The sequence below is a fragment of the Epinephelus lanceolatus genome, chromosome 4, assembly GCF_041903045.1.
Source record: "Epinephelus lanceolatus isolate andai-2023 chromosome 4, ASM4190304v1, whole genome shotgun sequence".
Classification (NCBI taxonomy): Eukaryota; Metazoa; Chordata; class Actinopteri; order Perciformes; family Serranidae; genus Epinephelus; species Epinephelus lanceolatus.
This window is the reverse complement of record NC_135737.1, coordinates 42,808,962-42,833,902: the sequence shown is the minus strand read 5'-3', so window position 1 is coordinate 42,833,902 and position 24,941 is coordinate 42,808,962. Positions and strand designations below refer to the sequence as shown.

Sequence of the window (24,941 nt, the reverse complement as noted above, 5' to 3'; positions counted from 1 at the left end):
TTTCTTTGTTTCAGATAAGAAGTGGATGTGACTGAGTTGCATATAAATACGAGACTTTTTCTCCCGATGGAATCTCCAACTTGCTCATTTGTGTCCTTTACATATCCATGTGAACTGGCTTCAGTAGTACCAGTAGCTGTGTTGCCGGGCGCTGTAAATCCTCAGGTGCCCCTTAAAGGAGCATCTTTTACTGTGGTGAGAGTAAACAACGCTCATGTTCCAGTTCATAACTTGCAAACTGATGCATTCACTTCACCATTTACCAAAAATATGAGCCTGTTCAGTGAACATGCGCTCTTTATTGCGGTAACACAACACTGCCAATTATAGACATTATGAATTAATGTAAATTTACGTGTGTCTCCATTTTCAATAACTGCTAATAAACTGACACTATTCAGCCAAACAGTGTAGTATCATTAACATGTCATTCTTTAATTAAGTGAGGCAACATGAGAACAGAAATGCTTCAGTGATGCATGAAAATGTATTTAAAAAAATATGTTCCAGGAACTGCTTAGTTGGTTATTCTAATAATCTTGATTAAATCTTTCTGATTAGATCTGATAAAAGTAAAAATACTCAGCAGGTATTTGATTATAGTTTTAGGATTAATAGTTTATTTTTAAATTTAGTAGTGACACCCAGCTGTGAATTTGCTTCTTCCTTTGTGTTCTTTGAGGGCAAACCAAAAGTGTTGGTTTTTGTAGATAAAATGTCAGTTTGATTTATTAGATGATGAGATTAAAAACTAGCACAGGGTGATATTAATGATACCATGTGAGGATCTGCTCTAATATTTTGTATTTGTGAATATAATGACCAGAGAGGTCGGGTGATTGTTCATTTTACTGAGCTATGACACTCAAATAAGATAAAGCCTTAAACACATTATATAAGATACAACATGTCCCAGTGTACAATAACTGAATCTCACATGATGTTGTATCACAGTATGGTTGTGAGATTGATTTATTTCCCACCTCTACAATTTGTACAACACAAGCAAACGTAAATAATACTACATTTAACACACATTAACTTGACAAAGCTGTTGCATTGTGGGGGATTTTAGTGATTTGTTATGTATTTGTGCTACAGCGCGACACGTGGTTTACACTTGTTTACAGAATTGGATATGAGGCCCCATTGAGACTGCTTCCCTATCGCTTCCTCTTCCTCTTCACCTATTCTTAGTGTGTGTTTGTGTGTGTTTTCCTCACACATCCTCCCTTTTCCTGCCCCATTCTCCTTGACTCGCCGCGAGTAGAATAGTTTAGCTCTCCCAATTGTTTAGCGGTGTGTGCCGATGTGAGCGTCCCCTCACACAACAACATTAGCATACTCCCCCACCTCCCACTTCTCTGCCCTTTTTTTTTTATAATTGAATTGAAATGCAGCTCTTTTCATTGTAAACAATGTCAGGAAAGCATGCTAGATACACCGCCTGCTCACGCACACACATATGGAGACACACACACATGTCCAGCATGAGACTCAAGCCCCCGGAGACCTTGGGGAAATTGGACCAAGACAATACCTTGACTGAGTTTGTTTACCTCCCGTCGTCCCTGCTGTGCTCGTGTCCCCGTGCTTACCTGGCTTACACAAAGCCCGTTTGGTGGGTGTGTTTGCATGCATGCATGGCATGGCAAAATGCATCTGTGTAGTCCGGAGGGCCTTTGAAGGGCTTTGTGTGCATACCTGAAAGTGTGCAGGTGTGCAGAGGTTTGTAAGCCTCTGTTTGTGTGTACATCTCTGTCTTGTTTGCCTTGAATTATAGTCCATTACCCACCTGCTGTGCAAATCTTAGGTCACAAAAGGTCCTTCGTGGGTTGGCACTATGCCCGGCTTTGGGTGGGTCCACCCTTGCGGATCTGGCATGGGTGCAAAAGTGGAATCTGAGTGGCCCCCACCCAGCTTGGCCAAGTCAAACAGTGTTTCACCAAACAAAACTGGATCTATTTGCTGCCTCTCCCTGTTCCATCCATCTCTTTCGCTTTCTTTACTGTCTCACTCTTTTCCTCACATACACCTTCGGTACCCTGGTCCCATTTGTTAAGGAGTGGTCTTGTCCGTTCTGAAGTGGCTGGGTGGAATACTTTAGATTTCTGCGATATAACCATTGTGCTAATATTCCTTGTTAAGGCCAGGCTCTAGGAATTAGGGAGGAAGTTGAGGCCTACGTGTCAATAAGAACGCGGAGACCTTGGTCCTCAGGAAGTCTTCAGAACAATATTTCAGATTTTTTCAGTTATGCAATCTAAACAGTAACAATATAGGTGGCACCGCAGTGAACTCTTAAAGGGATAGTTTGGATTTTTTGAAGAGAGGTTGTATGGAGTACTGATCCATAGCCAGTTTATTACTTACAGTAGATGTTTTGTGGTGTGCCCGCAGTTTGGAGAAGTGGCAGGAGTGCTGACAAAGAAACTAAGCAATGTGCTGCTGTGGATGGGGCGCAGCAGCAAAATGAATTTTAACCACCTGAAAAAAATCTTTAACTGTTAAAGCGTACAATCTGTTGAGAATATTTTGACCACTTCACCTTTCCATCAAACAGCCTGACGGGGAAGGTGTTAAAGGCCTCAGTGCCACATCTATGCTCTTGTCAAAGCCACCAGACCCCATTGACAAAAACTGTAATTTTGTTTTGCCTTACACTGGAGCTGCTGGGCTACTGCTGCCTACATCAGTTAGTTAGTTTGTGTTATTGTGCATCTTTGGTGAATCTAAACTACCTTCTTTAAATTTCAAAGTCACACAATAAGACAAACAAAATAACAGATTGAGGCAGTAGTAGACCAGCAGCTTCTCTGTTCAGCAATGTTAAATCACTGTTTTTCTCTATGGAGTCTGGCTTGAAGAGGGTGACGTAATGGCTTCAGTTCCCCATTGGAAATCGGCAAGTCTGACCGTAAGGTAAAGCAGTCGAAATATTCTTAATATAGCATACACTTTTTTGAGATGGGCTTTTTTTAAGGTGGTTAAAATACATTTTGCTGCTGTCCGTCCACAGCAGTACATTGCTTAGCTTCTCCTAACTGAAGGCGTGTTGACTGACATCTATTGTGTGTAGTACTCCAGCTTTGGATAAGTAACTCAAACAGCCCCTATTCAAAAGATCTCAAGTATCTCTTTAACAAAAACACATTTGAGCAGGAACAGGCTTGTGTGTTAACAGAAAACTTTCTATTAAAAAACTGTTTCAGAAATTACTTAAACATATAAAATGCTGTTAATTATAACATTTCAAGCTGCACGCTGGTGTTAAACTTGGATCAAAATGGCAAGAAATCAGCATAAAGGAACCGTTGGTGTCATTTTGATGGCTTTGAGATGTTACTGGATATAACAATGTCTTGCTCTCAGGGTCTACTTGTGTTATAATTCTCATTTTTACAACATGTTTTGCTCATCTGCTTCTTTGGCTGGTGCTCCTATGTGTCAGGTACGGACATTTTAATTAGGGCAGTGTTGTGGGTGGCTCTTGCGTGATGGATCGGTGCTGCTGAAAATACAGTTATAAATCATCCGGCATTTGACAGACAAACTGCTGGCAACTCTCGCACCCCCTGGCACCGGCCACCGTTAGTAAAGCCGCCGTGATTGTCAGCAAGGTTGGCTTGTGTGTTATTAACATCGTTAGCCTCGCTGCCTTTTGTTCTTGGCCTTCATTAACACTAGTAAGGATGTCAACCCAGATGTCACTACCCGGCTTTTTCTTGGTTTTTGTATTTTAAAGGACGGTACCGCAAGTATGGGACCTTTTCCCCCCGGGTCAAGGTCAAGATGTGAGATGAGTGTATGTCATCAATCATTGTGATCAGTTTCGGTGGCCGTGTGTCCCTCATCCATCACGCTGATGGGTTTCGCTGGCCGTGTGGCTGTGTGTCGCAGTCAGGGCCGGAGGTAATTAATAACCCCCAGTGACGGAATTAATGAGTTAACCTGCTCCACTCTCCTGCTGTTCCAGCGACAGATGCTAACGGTCAGCAGCTAGTTATCCCTGCTAATATGCCAGTGGCTCAGGTGTATTGATGTGGATGGGCTTTATTATCTATATGCGTGTCTGGGTGGGTAGACAGTATATACATCCGAGACTTTGAGTGATTGGTTTTTTTTAAAAACCCAGTTCAGGCTGCAGCTGGGGGGTAAACAAAGCACTCTTGGAATAGTAATCCTTTCTAGCAGGAGTCTCACCTGAGCAACGCACTGCTTTCCACAGGGAGAGAAAGAGAAAAAAAGAGATAGGAGAAACACAAAGGCAGAGGGATATGTCAGAAAGGCAGGTTGAATAGAGATCGCTGGCTCCTCAAGGTGCAGGAGAAGGAGAGACTCTCCTTGCCCTCAGGTCCTGAAAGCTGATCGCTTCGTTTTTTGAAAGAGTGTCTTTGTGAGGACGCCTCTGACTGCTCCTCTGAAGAGCGCTCACTGTCTGTTATGACTAAGAAAGAGTGACCGAGTTTTCATCACCCAAAGAAGATAAAGCGCAGGCTTGAAAGGAGGGAAAATGCCGTAGTTTGAACTTAATTCTCTTTTTTCTGATTATAAGAGAGGCAATTGTTCTGCCTGGGCAGGCCTAGTTATTGTGCGCCGTGTGCTGGGTGTTATATTCCTGGGGTTTTTGGACGGCTATTGTAGCGCAAGTTTGCTCTCATGCTTTCAGTCCCGAGTGGATTGGATACTTTGTTGTGTAGGCTACAGAATAGCTTGCCTATCAGGCTTTGCATGCGGGTCACTCAAGGTGGGCTGCAGTGGGTGGGTGTGTGGGTAGATGTGGTTTTATTTGGCGGCAGCGTAGGGAGCATCCTCGGCTGTTCAAAGCCTGGCGTGTAGGTTTTTGCCACTCAGAGGAAAACTTAGCTGGGTTTTAGTTGGCTCACGTGTGGGTAGCTATCATTGTATCATTAGCTTTTGTGCACTCCTATTTTTTGCAGATGGCTGAGTGGACGATTTTGTCTTGAACAGAAGTTCCCTTTTTCCCCTCCACTCACGCGGTGCAACCAATTCAGCCAGCAGAATCCCCACCACACGGACAAAACTACTCATTAACTCCCACAACCTTCTCCCTCCACCCTAGTTGCCCCCTTTCCTCCAAACGTGCTTCAGCTTAGAGACAACAGGAATGGCGATGGGGCGGGGGAGAGACTGACAAAAGGGAAAAAAAGACTAAAGCCCGAGAGGAGGATTGAATGAGTGAAAGAGCTGCTGGGGGAGAAAAGGGGGAAGAATGCGATGTCCTGGTCTATGAGGGATTCCATTTTTTGCCTTTCCAGAATAGAACAGTAAGTCACCAGTCTCTTTGTCTGCCTTTGATCTCTCAGCTCAGGGATTTGGCACCTGACAAACCCCTCTCTGTCTGAAAGGAGGCCTGCCGAGCGAAAGCCTAGGAGAGTGGGAGAGAGAGATAGAGGGCGAATGAGAGAGAGAAAAAAATAATACAGGAGAGTGAGAGAGCGACGGGGCGAGAAAGGAGACAGTATAAAAAAGACGGTGTGGAAAAATTGGGTTAGACTTTTGAGAGCTGTATGAGAGGATATGATGAGGGCTTCTCAGCTCACATCCCATAAAACTAAATACATGTGTGTTCATGTGTGTCTGTATTTGCGTCTGTATGTGGGTTTGCCAGAGCTGGCTCGGACAGTGATAAATCCAGTAAGTCTTAAGGGAGATTCCTCTCTGAAGCCACGGTCTCTTGGACCACCCACTACTGTGGTCTCGTCCCTCACACACAGACACACTCCTAATAGGAAGCAAATTCCCCGGCTTTACTTGGATATCGACTTCTCTTTTCCCTCCTCTGTTCCTTTCTGTGGGGCAGTCGCTGCTATAAACAAGGCCTCATATGTTGACATCACATATTCAAACACAATTTCTGAAATGTGGAGTTTCAAACCTCAGATGAAGATGCTAGAGCGATGTCTATGGCAGACAGGGATTTAGGATTGGGCAAGGAATTCTGGGACAGCCTGTGGGGACTCTGGGTTCAGCCTGGGACAGCTTAATAATTGACGAGCGAAAAACTCATCAAGCGTGCACAGTTTGAGGTAGCCCTCTTAGACTGTGTCTCTTTAAAGAGGCTCAGGCCCAAAGGCTGTGAAGCATGGGACTCAATTAACTCTCCCTTCAGCTTTTAGCAAGGGGGCATCGTCTCTAACAGCTGGTTGACCCCTCTCTCAACTCTGGACACTTTTCCTGGTCAGCGCACATGTACAAACCCTAACAGCAACTTTGTGTTTTGTCACCTGAAGCGGTCACAGCCTCTTAAACAATACCCACAAATCCCGGTGTCCTTCTGTCTCCAGCGATGAGACTGGGCACTGAAAGATTGCTTTAAAGATAGAGAGATAACACAAAGCGCCTCCCGACTAATCCCCCCCCCCCCCCCCCCCCCTTTTTTGGCAACCATGAAGAAAAGGAACGGAGGCTTCACGCACCCCTGCAGGCCACAATCAAAGAGACCCTTAGCTTAGCGTTAGCGAGTGAAGCGGCAGAGATTTAGCCCTGACTGACTGAGTGGGAAAGGGCAAAGAATGGCTCAGCAGGTAGCAGCTAGCCTGGCTCAGTTAACGCCACGCTACCCTAATCCAGCTGCTAGAGAGGAGCGGCTGTGGGGCAAAGAGCCTGACTTTATTACGCCTCTGAGAGAAGGATTTCCCGGTATTTTAGGGGGTTTGTGGATTTCTTTTTCTGTTTGTACGTGTAAGCGTGTCGGGCGGTTGGTGGAATGTGTGTTTTTGTTGGAAGATGGACTTCCTCCACACTGCGGTGTGTGTGTGTGTGTGTGTGTGGATAGGCATTGATTTGGTTTCTAGTGTGGTGAACACATGTGGGAGTTTGTTTATGTGACTGCTCTTTTGTATGTAGGATCCCCTGATGTATTTAAGACTGTGGCATCGGAATCCATGCCTCTCAAATGCACTTTTAGATCTGGGTTGTGTATGTGCCTGAGAGGATCGCAAGACTATGTGTGAGTGTGTTTGTGTGTAAGTGGGGGAGTCCAATTTACCCCCGCAGACTATAAGTGTGTAATTATCTGATTTATATTGGGTATGAATTCACCCATCTGTCTCCAATGGGTCTTTTCACATAATAACAAGACAGACACACATGCACATTCACACACCCACTCTACCAAAACCCAAACCACCGACCCTCCGGCCTCAATACCATTCACCGCCCACTGCCAAGCACATGGCAGCCTCATTGACTGACAGGTTATTTGGTCCAATCGGTGTTGTGACTGTCTGCGCCGCACCTCTCAGAGAATTGTTCTTTTGTCCTCCTCTTCTGGTTCAGTGCTCAGAGGGTGAAACGTAACCCTGCTAGGGTTCCCTGGTCATTATAGAAACCGATAGACGAGGGAGAAACTCCTTGAAACACGAGCCCTCCAATCAAACTGTCACTCAAAAGAAAGGCGAGCACTGTCGCCAAAAGTAGGAAAAGTGTCACTTAGGTTACCATTTCAGACTAAGGTGTGTGTGTATAGGTGTGTGTGTGTGTGTGTGTGTGTGTGTGTTAGGCAGAAACAGCCCTGAGAGAGTGACAGAGCTCCCGGTGTGCCAAGTGTGGTGGCATTTGTTTGTTAAATGGTCTGAAATGCCAATGGCTCTGGTTTCATTGCGGCTCCGAGTCTTGCCAATTGAGCATAGCTTATATTTGTGAGAAAAACCAGAGGTAGTTATTTGATCTTCTCTTTTTTTGTCAGAGGAAATAGTGCCCTTTACTCCTGCTCTGTTGTTTTTGATAATAGAATGCAGGTTTGTGAGAGAGGAGAAAGGGGAGAAAGCACTGAAGATGGAGAGTGAAGACAAAGGGAGAGAGACATACAAGCCTCTGGGCAGCGTATTGTTTTCTTGTTGCTAATTGGGTGAAAATGGGGAAGATCACAGCGTTCTCTTCTTATGTTCCATTGGAAAACAACTATTTTATGTCAAGTGCGACACTATGGCAACATCGTCATAACACCAAAGCACGAAACAGCCACTTACATCAACTTCATGTTTGATACATATTCTGGATGTAAGCAGTGTCCAAATTTCCAGGGATTTTTATTAGAGATATTCATGGTTCCTAGAAGAAGTACTCTCAGGATCCGATCAGTAGGGTTGGCAACCATTTACATTTGAACCGGTGCTTGTACCTGGAACTTTGTACCAGTACTTTTTCCAGGCACTTAACTCTTTCTGTAGTAACAAAATTGTAATTTTTGAACAAGCTGCAGTTAATAAGCAACGGAGCTCCATGGCTGGCTTCCTGGCTTCAGGGCATTTTGCAGTGCTTCCACTTCCTTTCTAAACAGAGCAGCCTGGTGGACCTCCATTTTCACTGCCGCAAAGCACCCCACAGCAAGGAAGCTGGTCACAATGCTCCGCAGGTGGCCTCCCAAGTTCAAGATGCTTTGCAGTGCTTCTGCTTCCTGTCTGAACCCGGCGTGCTCACCCAGATACACTTTTAAGTACCGAAATTTATCACTGATTGATTTAATGTGAATTGGTACTTGGTAGTATTGACGTAATTTGGTTGGTACCCTTAAAAGAACCAAGTTTGTAATGGTTTTCAATGAGAGTGAAGCATTTCCGTCACTGCTTTTGCATGGCTGAGCAGGTCACATTTTCCCACTCTATGAACCTTGCGTTTTTTTGTAAGAGCGCCCTGAACACCTCAAGTTAAAAAAACTTCAAGTCAGAGCAGAAAAAAATTCTCATTGTCATCTGTGTTTTTCTCACATCGTCCAATTAGGTAAACTGAGATGCCTATTGTAGTGGCAATAACAACAAGTAGCAGTGTGCATAGTTTGTGTGATGCTAACAAGCTACAAGACATATCTGAACAAACTGTCAAGTACTTTGTAGCATTTTATTAACCGTAATTAGGCCCAATGATTAACAACAGTTTGTCAAGTTGTCCCCGACTCATCCTAAAATAAGCCTTGAATTGCATCATCCAGGTAAAGCTCATGTAGCACCAGCTGGTGGTACTCCCTGGGATTTCATCTCTTTCTGAGGGTCTCACGTACCCCCACAGATCTCTGTTCCCCTCCCTCTGCCCGATCAGAGCCTAATGGATATGGTGATTCCCTGACTCCAGCATGTCAGCAGTCTCTAGAACCTTCGTCTCTATAAAAGAACTGTGCATAATATAATTGTTTTTCATGTTGATGTCACATCTAACCAAGCTTACCCTCCTCTGTGTCTGTTATCTTTCAGCCTGCAAGATTGGTTACTACCGCGCTCTGGCCACTGATGGCTCCTGTTCCAAGTGTCCGCTCCACAGCTACTCCGTCAGGGAGGGATCCACCTCCTGCGCCTGCGACAAGGGATACTTCCGCTCTGAAACAGACCCAGCATCCATGCCTTGCACCCGTAAGTACACCCACATGTGAAGTGTATAACATACAGCACATGCACATGACTAGCTGTGATTTTGTAAAGTATGCTGCTGTATACTGTATACAAGTCAACATATTGCTGTGAAAGAGAACACACAGAGTGATTGCCTTTGCCTAAACATGGTCATGGATTCTCTCTTTCTCTCCCTCTTGCAATGTCAACCTGAATTACCCCCTCACACACGCAGAGACAGCCTTTCTGCACACACATAAAGCAGACGGCTGCTGGTTTAATAGGTGTCTTTTGATTCCAGGTGGTACTTAGTGATCAGTCACGGTGACAGAGAACTAATGAGGGTATAAACCGCTGCATCCCAGATTCAGTCTTCCACAGAGAGACTGCAAAACAATAGAGGAGGGCGAGAATGGTAGAGAAAGACAAATAGAGATAAAATGTTAGTGGAGACGCAGGGAGGTGAGGAAGAAGGTGGAAAAACAAGGGCAGACTGAAAGCTGGAGATGTATGCAGTGAATGAATAAGATGTTATGGAGAAAGAGGGTAAGGTACCAAGGAGAAAGAAAGGAGAATTAAATGCAGGAACCTGAGTTTTATTTTTCAGTGTGTGATTGCACTTTGCTCCATTCGGATGTGAGTCAACCGCCAGTGAATCTTGTTCCTCCAATCTCCCCCCCTGACTCACCATGCCTGTGATAACAAATATTGTTAACAATCTCACTGTCTAATGATACCTCTTCCTTTTTTAGACTTCATTCCCTCAGTGAGTCACGGAACTGGGAGTTCATACTGGGAGAAATATACACAAACTTAAAACAAACAGAAAAAAAACCCCGCATAACACACAAAGCCCTACGTGCTCGTTTCCCAGGACAATCACGGCGCTCATACTTATACATGACAGACATTCGTGTGTGAGTGAGTATGTGTCATAAAGCAATTTTAACAACCAAAACATCTGTTAAGTTGCTTAGCTCATAGTTGGCTCGCCGTTTGGCCCCAATGATCTGTCAAGTTCCTGTGGATTCATCACTCAGCAAAACAGTTTATTGAATCAGACGAGCAGCCGAGCCCCTCCTGCATAACACTTAACTGTCTAGGCAGCAACAAAACTGAACGGCCTCTAATTATTCCCCCGCTGCACGGCCTCTATGCAACATCATAAACAATGTCTATTGTGGAATATTTTCATCATCAGGAATATGAGTCCTACTTGAACAAGATGGTAATCTGCAACACCACTGATTGTTAAATTTTGGCTGCATCTTTGGTGCTAAGTGCTGATTGCAAGGTTATTTTTGCACAGTGTAACTAAAGTCTAAAATAGTTCACCTTGGCCAGCAAATAAAAACACTTTAATTAATCTGTTGTAACTCATTGGACTTGTGTCTTATAAACTGGCAATATAAAGCAGCAAAATGAGCATTGTTTTACATGAGAACACACTAAAACAACATTGTAGATTTGCAACAATTAGTAGACTTATAAATTAGACAGAAAATGAATCAGTCAATTAAATTAAATTAAATTATTAATTAAAGTCAGTTTTAATAATAATAATAATAATAATAATAATAATAATACATTTTATTTATATAGCGCTTTTACAGCTCTCAAAGACGCTTTACATTTAAAACAAAGAAAAGAAGTACATACCAAAAAGGGGGGGTACATGAATTCCAAATATTTAATGGCTCTGGCTTTTCAAATGTATGGAATTGCAGCTTTTTGGTTTTACATTAAAAAAAAAGTAACGTATTTGGCTTTTCAACCGTTTGTTGGGCAAAGTCAGACATTTGATGACATCACCTCAGACTGTAAGAAGTTGTGATGGGCATGTTTTGCAATTCTAATATTTAATTGAAAAAATGTTTGTATTGTTTGACCTTACGTACAATTTTTACCTATTTATATCCCTCTGTGCGGGCAACAGCCATGGCAGGAGGCATTATGTTTTGGGGTTGTCTGTCTGTTAGCCCATCTATCCCATTCTCAGGAACTCAAATTTGGCACAAACATCCGCTTGAACTCAAGAATGAACTGATTATATTTTCATGGTAAAAGATCAAAATCGATTTGACCTCGTCCTTCTTATACTTTTTACCACAATTTCTCAAGAATACTCCAAGAGATTTTCTTCAAATTTGGCACAAACATCCACTTGAACTCAAGGATGAACTGATTATATTTTCATGGTAAAAGGTTAAAATTGCTGTGACCTCATCCTCCTTACTCTTTTGAATACAATTTCTCAAGAGTAGGCCTACCCAAAGAGATTTTCTCCAATTTGGCACAAATGTCCACCTGGACTCAGGGATAACTTGATCAGACTTTGGTGGTAAAAGGTCAAGGTGAACTTGTGTCCATCTCAGTCTCGTGAATGCAATTCTTAAGAAAGCCTTAAGGGAATTTTCTCAAATTTGGTACAAGCATCCACCTGGATTCACCAAATGAACCGATTTGTTTACTTACTTTGATGGTCAAAGGTCAAAGGTGAAGATTATTGTGACCTCACAAAACACATTTTCGGCCATAACTTAAGAATTCATGCACTAATTATGACAGAATTTGATACAAATGTTTCACAGGATAAAATGCTGAAGTGAGACATCTTATATTCAAGAGGTCAAAGGTCAGCTTCACTGTGACATAATTACGTCCTGCTGCTCTGGCCATTATTCAGCATCATAATTTAGGAACAGAAGGGAAGACATTTGCTCAGAAACTGATGAGTGACACTAATCTTGGGTGTCCATCTTGAAATTGCTGATTGTACAGATCCTCTGTGCTGTCAGGTTGAAGATGTGTGTGAAGCATCCATGTTTTAGAACATGCAGCTTGCAGCAACATCCTTATTTAAAGTATTGTTAACTATTATGACTGCACATAACTGTGGCTAGACATGGTCGTAAACTGTAATTGTAGCTTGAGTGGTCGTCGTATAGAACATGAAACATACAGGTTACAAAACACAACACCACAAACTTGTTTAGCTTTAATAAATATTGAATCCCAACATATATTTTTGAATTAAAATAAAATCATATTCTACATACTACGATATGACACGTGTCTCACCTTACTGTTCTTTCCCATCACTAATATATTAAGTTACTACTCCTGTTTTAATGCATGATCTTAGAGCTCATCCCTATTGTCCTGTTAGTCAGTGTGGCATTTGAGCACGGCTGCTGCAAGCAACAGCTGTCAAAGCTCATTAGTTGGCTTATTTTACAGGGCCGAGCTATGCCGTCTCCTCTACGTCCCCGACTCCACAGTTAGGAACTAAACATTAGCTGGACTCCCTCGCTGACCTTTGCCCCGCCTCGTCAGCCGGTCAACATCTGATCTTTGAACCCTCACCCCGTCTGTCGTCTGCTGTTTTCCTTCCTCGTGCATTTTTTTTTTTTTTTACTTCTCACCCACATGTTAGAGCTCTGTAATTACAGCTGTCACTCACACATCCCTCCTCATCCACATCTTGTTTTCACTCTCTCTCCCTCTCCGTCTCTAAAAACCCACTCAGAGTCACGAACAGAGCAGATGAAGGGAAAAAAAACGGCCTTCTTAAAGTCATTTCCCAGTTTGCCTTGCTGAAGGTCAGGCTGGGAAAGAGCCAGCATCTCTGGTAATTGGGTCTGTGTGTATGTGTGTGTGTGTGTGTGTGTGTGTGTGTGTGTATGGGTAATTGAAAACGCTTTTCCCCCCTCTTAGCTCGGAGTCTAGCGATGCAAGATGATGATTAAAACTGGATGTTGTGTAATTTCGTCATTGTGCGGCTGTTTGTTTGCAGTCCTGTTATTCCCGCTCCGTTCTATCCGTCAGCGTCTCGCTCGCATCTTCGCTTGTTTGCAGCAGTTGTTCTTTTGATCGGCAATTAACATTTGCTGCATTTGATCGAAACAATTGCTGTCGGGATTAGAAACAGGGGACACTTACTTCCCACACTTTGAATCAATCTGCCTGAGGATTTTGGCAGGATAAATGACTCATATTACAGTCGTATTATTAGACAATCTTTGCTGTAACAATATTTTTTGACCACTTTTTGTGGTTTATTTCTGTGTTTCCTGGCTTGCTCTCTTACTTTTGTTGCATTTGTTGCTTTTGCACTTCTTTGTGGACCACTTTTTTTGGGTCAAGAATGTTACGTCTCATGAGATCCTTAGGCAACTGTATAAAAATGTGCATAGTCCATTTAGTTTATAGGAAGGTTTTAACATAACATACAACATTAAATTTGTTTTAATGAAGTCGAGAAGGTAGAAACTACTGCTGAAACACAGTTTGGAGCTCAGTCTGTTCATAAGCATACAGTTTAATATTAAAATATGTTCAGGGCAAAAAAAGGAAATACACATGAATAAATGTGGGTGAGTATAAATACACACACAGGGCAGTAATGAGGACCAGGGACAGACACCCGTGGGAGCTGGTTGCTCCACTGTGTTCAGGTTATATAGAGGCGGTGTTCTCCATTTTGGGGTTTCTGCTCACCCTTGATGTGTTTCTCAGATTTTGCCCAGTTTTCTTAGCGGCGGTTTGGTGGAGGAAGAGGGAGGGATGGAGTGAGGAATGAACGCGGGTCAGGGGAGGACTCGAGGGGGGCATTGAATGAATCCCAGCCGGATCGTAATAGCGGGGTCGATGTTCTGGCCAATTTAGCCTGCTCTCTACCTCGGCCGTGCACAACACTCGGCTAACAATTACTGATAGAAAGAGACAGAAGGAGAGAGGGATGAAAGAGGAGTGGTGGAAGAGAGGGCGGGAGCATGCAGAGAAGAAAGGCGGAGGATGCGAGTGGAGTAAAAATGAGAAAGACAGATTAAAGAAGGGGGAGATGGAAGCGAGGGAGCGACAGGAACGGGAGAAATAAGGCCTGTAGCAAATTGCGAGGCCATAAATGAACGGAAAAGGAGAGGAGGGGAAAAGAAATCACTAACTTTCTTCAGGAGAAACTTTCTCCCTCTGGAATCCACCCGTAAGGAGTGTGAATTTTAAGGCCATGTTGAGCTAACGTTGTACGAAGGTTGTGTGAGCGTTGCGCTCCCGTCTCCCCCCGCCGCTCTCTCTCCTAGGATTAATTACCGGGTGTCAGTCACAGCTGATGGCTCTCCCACGCTCCCTTGCTCCCACTGGTGCATTCTGGGAGAGCGACAGGTATAGCCAAAGGTAGTTTGTGTATATGTGTGTGTGTGTATGTGTATGTGTGTGTATGTGTGTGAAATGCAGGGGGGAATACTGACATATGGTGGAATGTGTTTAAGACTTTATACAGTCATAAAGTTAGAGAGCGCTGTTGCAACTTTTGTCATAGCAACAAACAAACAAAGTAATCTTCCTGAGGTGATTTTACACACACACACACACACACACACACACACACACATGCTGACACACTTATCTTAGTATATTATTGAGGACAATGCTGTTATGTAAAAAGAACACTTTAACACTTGTTTGCTTTCTTGCCAGGAGTTAGCTCAGTAGATCAATACAACTCTTATGTCTGTGTGCTAACTGTGAAGCTGGAGCCAGGAGACAGTGAGCTTAGCTGGTTAGGAAGAGAAGGGGAACAGCTAGCCTGGCTCCGTCTGAAGGAAGTAAAAATATGCCTCCAAAATTCCTCTAAAACTCACTAATTTACATGCGCCGTCTCTTTGTTGAAGCTGCACGAAAGTACAAGTGCAAAGTGTTTCTCTGTACTGTCAGTGTTTTGCTCAGGTAATCGTCTCCTGGCTCTATAGCTTCATATTTAGTGTACTGACATGTGAATGGTGTCAATTCTCTCATCAAATTCTCTTTTTTGTTGTCCTTTTTCCTCTTTATTCAATTTATGTATTTACAGACAGGGATCACCACTCCAAAACCAAGACAATGTGTAAGCAGACAAACAAAAAACGTAAACAAAACCAGAGCAAACTAACAAAAATCAAAAACAGATTTAGTCACCCAAGCCCCCACCCCGCACCTGCGCGTGTATCGTGTTACTCGGCAACATGACCATCAGACAGGAAGGAACATGGGCTGATAGACAAATAGACGAGATAGAAAAGGCGGATGAGACAGATGAGATTGGACGAGGCAGGAAGACAGACCAACAAACGGACATGAATAGACAGACAGACAAGCAGACACAGACAAACAGGCTACATGGATTTTATCATTTTACAAGTTTGAATGCACAACATGAATATTATTTGTTATACATATATAAATAAACAGAAACAAAGCATTCAACATACAAAGGTTTTGAATCAGGGTCATTGAATTCTCAGCGAGAAAGCAAGTAGGCCAGTTTCCCAACATGTCATGGTAACCGCCCTGACGAATGCCTACCTGCAAGAGCGTCCCCTAAAAAAGCAAAGCATTTTAAAAAGCGGTTGCTACGGTCACTAATGGCTGCGATGACAGAGAAGTGTGTGTCCAATAACACTGGCAGAAGGGCAAGCTAGCTTATAGCTGCAAACTGTGGCACGACAATGGAAATAACTGAAATTACCAGGGGTTTCTACATAGTTGGACAATTTACTAGTCAAATGAAATACTTGAAGTATTCAGACACCAATGTTATCAGCTCCTCCATCTTGTTTTATTTCTGTTTCCGTGATGCCAATTATTTGATTGGCCAAAGCAAGGCGACAACCACCAGAACCCAGCCAACATTTGTATGAAGGGCCCATGTGGGTAGTAAATGGGCCGTATGCGGGATTGTTCATGGGTTCCATGTTGACCCCATGCCAGTTGCCCACAAGGGTGGGTTTACCCAAGTGAGCCCCAGATACAGTGCCCATTTTGGGCCCGTACACAGTTGCTACCCGGGTAGCCCTAGCATAACACATGTGGAGCCCACTTGGGTAAACCCACCCATGGGTGCAATTGGCATGGGGCAATGTAGAACCCATGGACAATCCCATATAGGGCCCATTTTTCAGCCCATGTAGTACCCACATGGACCCTCCATACAAATGTTGGCTGGGAAGTTTAACGACACAGCAAAATCGCACGTTCGCATGGAGGGCAACAGCGTCATACCCCTACCATCGTGTTCGAAGCTGCTTCCCCTCTGCCACCTTCCCCTCATATAAATGACCAGAGGCGGCCAGTGAACACACAGCAGTGTGAATTAACAAATCTCTTCAATCGGGCGGACATTTTCATCTTTTTATCTTTGCGAGAAAAGAACAGAAGAACAAAAGCACACACATTCTCGGACACTGACTGGAAGCATTTATATTACCTTTGTCCTGTTAAGTTTATGGCTCCATGAGTCCAGATAACAGCCAGGTAATAGCTTTATGGTGCATCTCAGACAGCGCATTATTGAGTGTTGAATGGGAGTCGAGGTTGGTTCAACCTAGCGCACTGACAAAGGCACTATTATAATGACGGTTGGGTGTAGGCACCTTAATTTAGAAACCCCATCTGTAACTTGTTCTCATTGTCTCAGAAGCAAACGGAGTGAATGAGGTGAAAGAGCAAGGGAGGAAAAGTGGGTGTAGGGGAAAAAAAGCGGGGGAAAGGAGGGGAGACAGAGCTTTATCATCATTTTTAATGAGAATTTATTAATAGGTTCTCATCGAAGGCTGCGGATGGTAAGAGGAAGTCAAGTGATGCTACACACTCTGCATCCTTTAATCTCCCTGCTAGTGTTGTTAGTGACACTTCAGGTCATTTTCAGTTAAACAGACACTCCTCCACCATCCATTTCTGTCCCCTCTCTCCCTCCATCCATCCAGACCTGCTCCTTCCATACTAATCAGTGACTTTGTGCTTCCTGGATGAACAGACGGTGTTTGTCTTCTCCTCCTGTCCTTCTCCATCTCCCTCCTCACAGCCTCAGCTTCCCGTCAGCATTCTCCCCACTATCTGCCAGACTAATGCCGACACACGCGAGTCCAGTCCGTACACATTCAGCATGAGCGCTCTGTAAAGACGCATGCATCATGGATAAAATTGTACTTCCACGTCTCCATTAATGCGCCAACAAAAGCGCACTTATTCCTCCCTGGGCGACCACGTGCACACACTCCCACACACTGTCCCCTCCGCTGCTCTCTGTGTCTCTGTGAAATCACTCATTGCCACTCGGCTCCTCCAAAAATAACACTGATAATTAATTTCCGTTGTGAAATGATTCGTCTGTGGACTGACTAGCTTTCATATTTCACCCGGCATCGATCCCCCCAGCCCGCTCGTGTGCGCTTCATTAGTCAGTGAGAGAGAGAGCGGGGGAGACAGGGAAAACAGAGGCAGAGGGAGAAAGGGGGGAGAGTTAAGTCAATTACCGTCGCTTATGTTTGAAAGCAATGCAAAAAAACACATTAATTACAATAGAGCTGACATGTAAATTGAAACTGATGAGCAGGGGAGTTTGTGTCGCATATCTGTGGCGCTGTTCTTCATATAAAACTGCAGCAGTACATCAAAGCCGGAACTTAATAACAGGGTCCAAAGCAAACTTTGTCTAAAGTTATTGAGTGGGTGCCATAAAGCCCCACTGTTAGCAGCGGGCTCGGGCGCTCTGCCACCTCCAGCTGATTCGACATATGAATGGGAAAGAAAGCTGCGGGCCTATTGGATTTCAGTTAACGTGCTGAATTAACTGAGGTGAAATTGGATCCTCCCTTGCTGTAATGGACAAGACATTAAAAGGGAATTCAAGAAGCCTCAGCTCTCAATAAAGGGACAACCCAGTCAATTACACATTTACATCATTCTTATATGTATGCGTGGAAAGAATCAGTTCCCCGACTGAGCAGAGTTTCTTTGCAGTATTCACCAAATGCTTTTTGTTAATATTACGACCATTAATGTGTTCTTTATTGTTTAATGTGATCACAGAAATAAATGTCTCCCACTCTCTGCTACTATAATAGATATTAGTGTAACTCTGTACCTGCTCAGCATTTCCATCCTCTGCTGCTAACATCATCAACTCTTCCTTCTTTCTTCCTCTTCCACAGGCCCTCCGTCGGCACCCGCTAACCTCATCTCAAAAGTGAACGAGACCTCGGTAAACCTGGAGTGGAGCGCTCCACGGAGCTCAGGAGGACGCCAGGACTTGACGTACAACGTGGTGTGTAAGCGCTGTGGGCCCGACGGCCGGCGCTGTCAGCCCTGCGGTAACGGCATCCATTTCAGCCCCCAGCAGCTGAGCCTGAAGGGAACCAGGGTGTCCATTAACGAGCTGCAGGCCCACACCAACTACACCTTCGAGGTGTGGGCGGTGAACGGAGTCTCGCCTCAGAGCCCCGGGCCGGAACAGGCCGTGTCCGTGACCGTCACCACCAACCAGGCCGGTAAGACGCCCAGTGTTTGAGTGCTGTAGGTTGTGTTCGTGGCAAGGAAATGATAGTGGAAAAAGTTCCAACAGCTAAAGAAAGTCAAAGATTTTGTGACAGACTGCCAGTAGCCATCAGGATCAATACATTTTGCCCTGAAGTGCAGCTTTAGTTAGTTTATATTTATGCAATAATCCAAGAGCTAATCAAAGAAGGTTAATGGCCTCCCAAGAGTGACCAGTGTAGCATTGATTAATCCAAGGATAAGTAAGTGTTATGTCAATCTGAGTAAGAGGGGGCAACACTGATTGGCCCAATATATTGACATAGCGATATATTTTTAAACCCTGCTGAACATATGCAAGATTTATGGATATGGCTTTATATCAGGCCAACAATTACCGTACAATTACAGTTATGTAAAATGTTATAACTAACTAAACATAACTGCCCCTTTACTGGGACACATCAACATTTCAGTCAGCGTTAGCGCACAAGCTATATCACACTATAATGACCATGGTTACCTGTCGCTAAAGATGTTAGTTAACTCCTGTAAGTGAAACAAACCCAAGCAAATTTGAATTGAACGTTCTTGACAATAGAAACAACAGCTGACGAATACAAGTTCCACCCAGTAGCTGTGTTGGAGCTGTTGTTTGTAAAATCTTCCCTGATTTATGATCGGGCGCTCTACGCTGTTGATGAATGTCGCTCGACAGAATTTATAGAGTCACGCAATGGTTTTAATTCATGCTTTGGCGAGAGGTTCCAGTCGTCTTCACGCTAACCAAACACTTACCTCCAGTTGGCTTGTTTGGTTTCAGTATATCATTCTAATCGGAGCATATATCCTTCTGACAGCTGTTTGTTTTGTATTTGTATCCCTTTGCATTTTGATAATGGAAGGATTTGATGAAATCAGTGAGTAAATTGAAGTTTTTAAACCTACTTGTGCTGGGAAGACAACGGGAGCGCAAGAAAAGGAAGTGGTCAATGCATCCATTGAACCAAACAAGGGAGCTACAGGGTTAATATATTTTGGTCCAACAAATGTGGGACATGGAGGAGGAGATGCAATTTTGGTATTTTCAAATGTCTAGACGTTATGTAGAGTTACAAGGTCCCCTCATAACAGTTCGGATGATATCTAACAAGTTAGCGCCCCGTGAATGAGGTTACGTACCTCACGAAAGGTTACATTGTTAACGTAACGTTACGTAGGTTAGGTTTAGGCAAGTAATGAAACCTTTTGGTAAGATTAAGGAAAAGAAACATGGTAATAACGTACCTTAAAATGACTCCAAGTTCACTTGGTTGCACACCTTTTCGAACAACCTGCTTCCTTACACACACTGCTTTCTTCTTTATTTTCGTAAGCACGCTGGTCACGTGATCGCGGCCTTCCCAAATACGTGGCTTATACAAAAATTTCTGGCTCATAATTAAAAGGAATATGTACAAATTTTGATGCATTACTTAACCTAGGTATACGTACAAACAGTGCATGATAACAGCCTGAAAGTTACTGCAGGCGCTCAACATGAAAGCAACATGTCAAGCAACACTTTTTTCTATGTAAAGTATGTCATGTCTTTTGGGTGATTAAAAGTGTTGAGCTCCGTGCCGTATATCAGGCTTTACTTGACTTAATTATTGACATCTCCCATGATTTACTTGCTACTCCAAGTTAGTTTCTTGACTTGTCTGTGTGAGGATGCAATGAGAAGTGTATGTTGGTTGCTGTGTGTGTGGGGGGCTTATATTTGATGCAGAGCACAGGTTCGTTACACTGAGCGCTTGAAATACTTTTTTGGGGGCAATGTGCGTGCCACAACATGTTTATTAAAGCTGTAAATAATTTGGGTTAAGGCTGGATGATTACCGAGGAGGATGATGGATTCTCTGCAGTGGCAAATTATTTTCTGCAATATTTCACTTGAGTTTTTGCATAATTAGGCATGAGAAGCCTAGGCTGAAGATAGGGGCAACGTGCTATATTTAGCTCGCGAGCTAATGAATTAGATGAGTTGTATCGATCTGTGGAGGCTTCATTACAAATGCTGTTGGATTGTGTGTGTGTGTGTGTGTGTGTGTGTAATTATTCTAGTAGAAAACATGAATACAGCCTCTCCTCCAGAGCTGGAGAAGAGCCCTCTAGCCTGGGGGTGCGTTCAAAGCCTCCCGTTGTTTTGTCATTTAGCCATTTTGTAACTGGTTGTTGTGCAAATGGATTTTACGACCCTGGCCCTTTCTCTTCATCCCCTCCCAGCTTTCCTCTACTTATAGCCGATCATTACCTAGGTCTTCTTTACTGCTCTGCTCTTGGGTGGCAAGCTAAGTGCCTTTTTGTGTTGTCTTTTTATCGCTAATTTCCATCCTTGGGAAAAGAGAATATCTTGAATAGGGCTCGGACTGGCAATCTAAGGACACAGTGACTTGATTTATCAGCTGGGGTCAGGAAGATAGAGATGAATGGATGTGCTGCCTGTGGGAGAGCTACGAGTCCTGCCAGACAGGCATGTGTGGGAGCTGTAATGGAGCACACTCTGGAGTCCAGGCCGAGGGCTCGTGACAGCATGTCGGCATGGTCGCACGGACGCAGAGTTGCGCAAAAACTCCAAAGTGCACACTCTCACACTTGGATTCAAACAAAGACATAACACACACACACACGCAGTGATGTCCCCCTGAGGTTGCTCGAGGCTAATCTGCTGACTTCAAGTTGTAAGATATAGATGATGTTGCCTTTGGCTCGTCACTGGTGCATGTTTCACAACTGTTCCCCAGGATTAGCTATATGAAGCTTGCAGCTGGAAGCTCTATTATGGTGTGTGTGTGTGTGTGTGTGTGTGTGTGTTTGGACATGTGCAGAACTGACTGCATGCTTTGCCAAAAGTGAGAAAATGTGTTACGCAGAATGTTTGTACGCTCGTGGATGGAGATGATCTACATTTGCCTCTCAAACAATGTCCTCTATGTGTCTCCGAGCGTGCATGTCTCTTCTAATTTGTGTGCGTATGTGTGTGTGTGTGTGTGTTAAAGAGAATAGCTCCAGACTGATTGGATTTCTTCCTGCTAATGCTCGGTAGGGGCTTTGGAAGCTCTGGTTTCAGCCGCTGGTAATCCAGCCAGTCATCTGTGGCTGTCCCTCTCTCTGTATCGCCTCCCCTCATCCAGACACCGTGGATTACACATTTATTATGATAGCTTTATTAGGATTTATAAGTGCTGTGGAAAAGACACCCCTGCCACCGCCTTTTCCATAAAAGTTCACATTTCGGCTAGAGAGGAAGAAGTGAGGCAGGCAGGTTGGACGGGAGGAGCGCTTATGTATTTTTGCGTGAGAGGAAAATGGATGAAGGTGCGGCGGAGAAATATGCCGCGAGTCAAAAATTAAGACATGAGTGTTTGCTGATTGCTTGTGCATGCATCTGTGACCAGGCGTGTGTGTGTACGGAGAGGTCAGATTCCGCGTCTCGCCATGAACAATTCCACTGTCGTAAATCAGCCGGGGTGTAACCCTTTCACCCGGACTGCATGAGGAAAGGGAGGGGAGAGAAGGGGGGACGTCCAAGCTTTGAACTGACCCCTGGCTGTAAATGGATGTTTTTTCCCCTTTATGGGATCAAGCACTTTGTGCATGTGTGTATGTGTGAGAAAGAGGGAAAGAGAGAGTCAGAGAGAGAGGTGTTTACGTCTCGATACAAAATACTTGGCAGGCTTAGGTGACTAAAAGTGAATTAGTGCATGAGAGTGAGTGTGTGTGGGCATGTCTGTCAGCGCACATGTGTGTGAGTTTCCATCTCTCTGGCAAAATCGGACAGACGTACATGTGGAAATGTGTTCGGGGAGATGGAAGCGGGCTTCACAGGCGGGGGGGAAGGATCTTGTACGCAGGAGCCATTTTCTCGACACCCTGAAAAACGGCTCCCTCCGCGGCTATTTTTCCTTGGCGGCAGCAAAATCGAGTGACTCCAATCTGGCAACCAGTCTCCAATCTGGCAACCACATGTGCACCCCGGCCCCTGTCTCTTTTAATGTCAAACTGTAATCGACCGCATATTCTTGCAACTGCTCGCGCCGACCACAGCTGCTCCTCGCAACACAAATACTTTGTGATGAACACGCTGGCGAAGACAAACTCGCTCACTTGACAAACTGTGTCCCATGCAGAGGGAAAACCTCACAAATGTCTGCAAAAAAAGACACGCAGCCTCCACCATTGTCCCCGTGGAGTGATTTTCCAAACCAAACCCAGAACTCTATGTGCCCCTGCCAGGTTTTTACTCATTATAGTGTATGCATAGGTGGCATGATTGAGTTTTTTGCTGTCTGTGTGAGATAATGGGACTAGGTGTGTGTTTTTCTAAGTGAATTTCTATCTTTCTGTTGGTGTAATGAGGTCCTTTGTGTGTGTGTGTGTGTGTGTGTGTGTGTGTGTGTTCTGTACGTGTGTGTGTGTACAAGTGTCGCAGGCTGTGAAAGAGTTTTTTTGGAAGGCACGATTCTGAAATGAGATCTGAATATTCATTGCGTCTAACACTTATTATTCCGCCAGCATTTTTAGCCCACGCGTTCAGGAGGCAGTAAGAAATTACAGATCTGCCCCACATATTTAAATTCATCTACAGAGGTGCCAGCTAGTCTAGCGTGGTCTGCCCATGTCGCAGCCTCAGGTTAAACTTTTCTCTGTTCAGGATAGACATGTCAGGTTTAGTCTTGCATCGGCTCTGTACACTTTGTACAAGCAGGGTTTGACAATATTTTGCATCTCTCTCTCTCAGCCTGCTTTTTCGGCATTCCACTGACTAATTTATCTTTAAAAGAAAGAAAAAAGACTTGGCCTTGATGGATCACCTATCTTGAGTCTGGCTGTTTTTAACCTTGCAGTCTCACGTAGGGAATCTCAGAAGGGACCACTCAGAAAATCACTCATCTTTATCCTCACATTAGTCGGGGGAAAAATAAAAACGCAACAAGAGGAGGCGAATGCGATTAAACTACCATATCTGTCATCTTTGGAGGAAAGATGGATGTGTGGATTACCTTGGGGGCACGGAGGCCGGCGACCCCTCAGGGGTTTTCTTTCCGAGCCAGAGCGTCCCCGCTCGGCCCCAGGAGGGCCTTCAAATTGGCTCTCGCTGCCGGGTAAGATTGATCGGAGGGATACAAATGGCCGCCATCTAATTGTTTAACGGAGACGCAACACATTAGGCCAACAGGATTACACAACCTTGGGTTAATCTATTTACCAAGAGATGTCTGCAATCCCATCCCTCTCCATCTCCATCAAGACCCCCACCAGTCACAAACCCTCCGCCCTCCCTCCGACTGCTCACCCCGCTGAAACTCTATCCGAGGCTGGTGCTTGAATTCCAGGCCCGTTTGAACTCAATCTCCGGCTAAAAGCAAGGTTTTGTTAGCCTTAGCTCGAAGGCTACGCTCCCTGGAGCCCCTGGTCAAAGTGATGAGAATGTCTATAATGTCATAGATAATCCAATCATAATCGGTGGACCGCGAACCCCTCATTAATCATCCCACTGTAATTTTTTAAAAGGCAGATGGTCTGGAACGAGTAAGGTTACAGTATCACTGAGGACCAGAGGTCAAAGATTCACTCCTTGTGAACTTGTAAGAGCAGACGCCACAGTGAAATGCTACCTGGGCATCAGAGGAAATGTGTTGTGTGCGTGTGTGTGTGTTGCTTTGTTCTGGCTCTGAGATGAATAGATGTGTGAGGTTGTTTGGTTGTCAAGGGTGCTTGTGTGAATGTTGGTTTAAGCTCTGCAGATGCTAGAACCCCCAAACTGCCAAAGTGCGTATACATGTTTGTGTTCTAGGTCTTTTTATACCTTGAGTTGTGTGTTCATCCATGTCTCCTATTGTTCCTTGGTCTGTAACTCCACCTGCTCGAGAACATATCCTCCCGTGTGCTCAAAACTCAATCTGTACATGAGTGTTTTGCTGTTTACAACACTATCTCTTTTATGCCGATGGATTTCTCTTTGTAGCGTCAAGAGTGTGTATGACCCAATTTTAGCATTGTCACACTCCCCGAAGATAGAGGTTTGATTTGTGCAGCGGTGACACACTGGAGGGAGGGGATGAGTGTAAGCCATTATCTGTGCTTTAACCTTCACATGTTAAAGGCGTCTGAACGCAGATAGCACGGCTGCTTGAAATATGGCCTCATTATCAGCTGCAGCAGAAAGGGCTTGAGATAAGATCGCTCACTGGAGCTTTAATGAAAACCAATTGATTTGCTCTATTGAAGACAAAAAAAAAAGAAAGAAGCAAAGGCGTT

The 24,941-nt window shown here is 44.2% G+C and overlaps 1 protein-coding gene across 2 annotated transcripts in view; it reads left to right on the top strand.

Annotated features, from left to right (window-relative positions):
* The window catches only part of epha4l (eph receptor A4, like), a 64,468-nt gene that overhangs the window by 19,237 nt on the left and 20,290 nt on the right, over positions 1-24,941 (top strand). For both annotated transcript variants that reach the window (XM_033631287.2, XM_033631286.2), the window contains exons 4-5: positions 9,213-9,368; positions 18,317-18,652. In XM_033631287.2, coding sequence (XP_033487178.1) covers positions 9,213-9,368; positions 18,317-18,652 — 492 coding nt within the window. The remainder of the gene's footprint in view (positions 1-9,212; positions 9,369-18,316; positions 18,653-24,941) is intronic.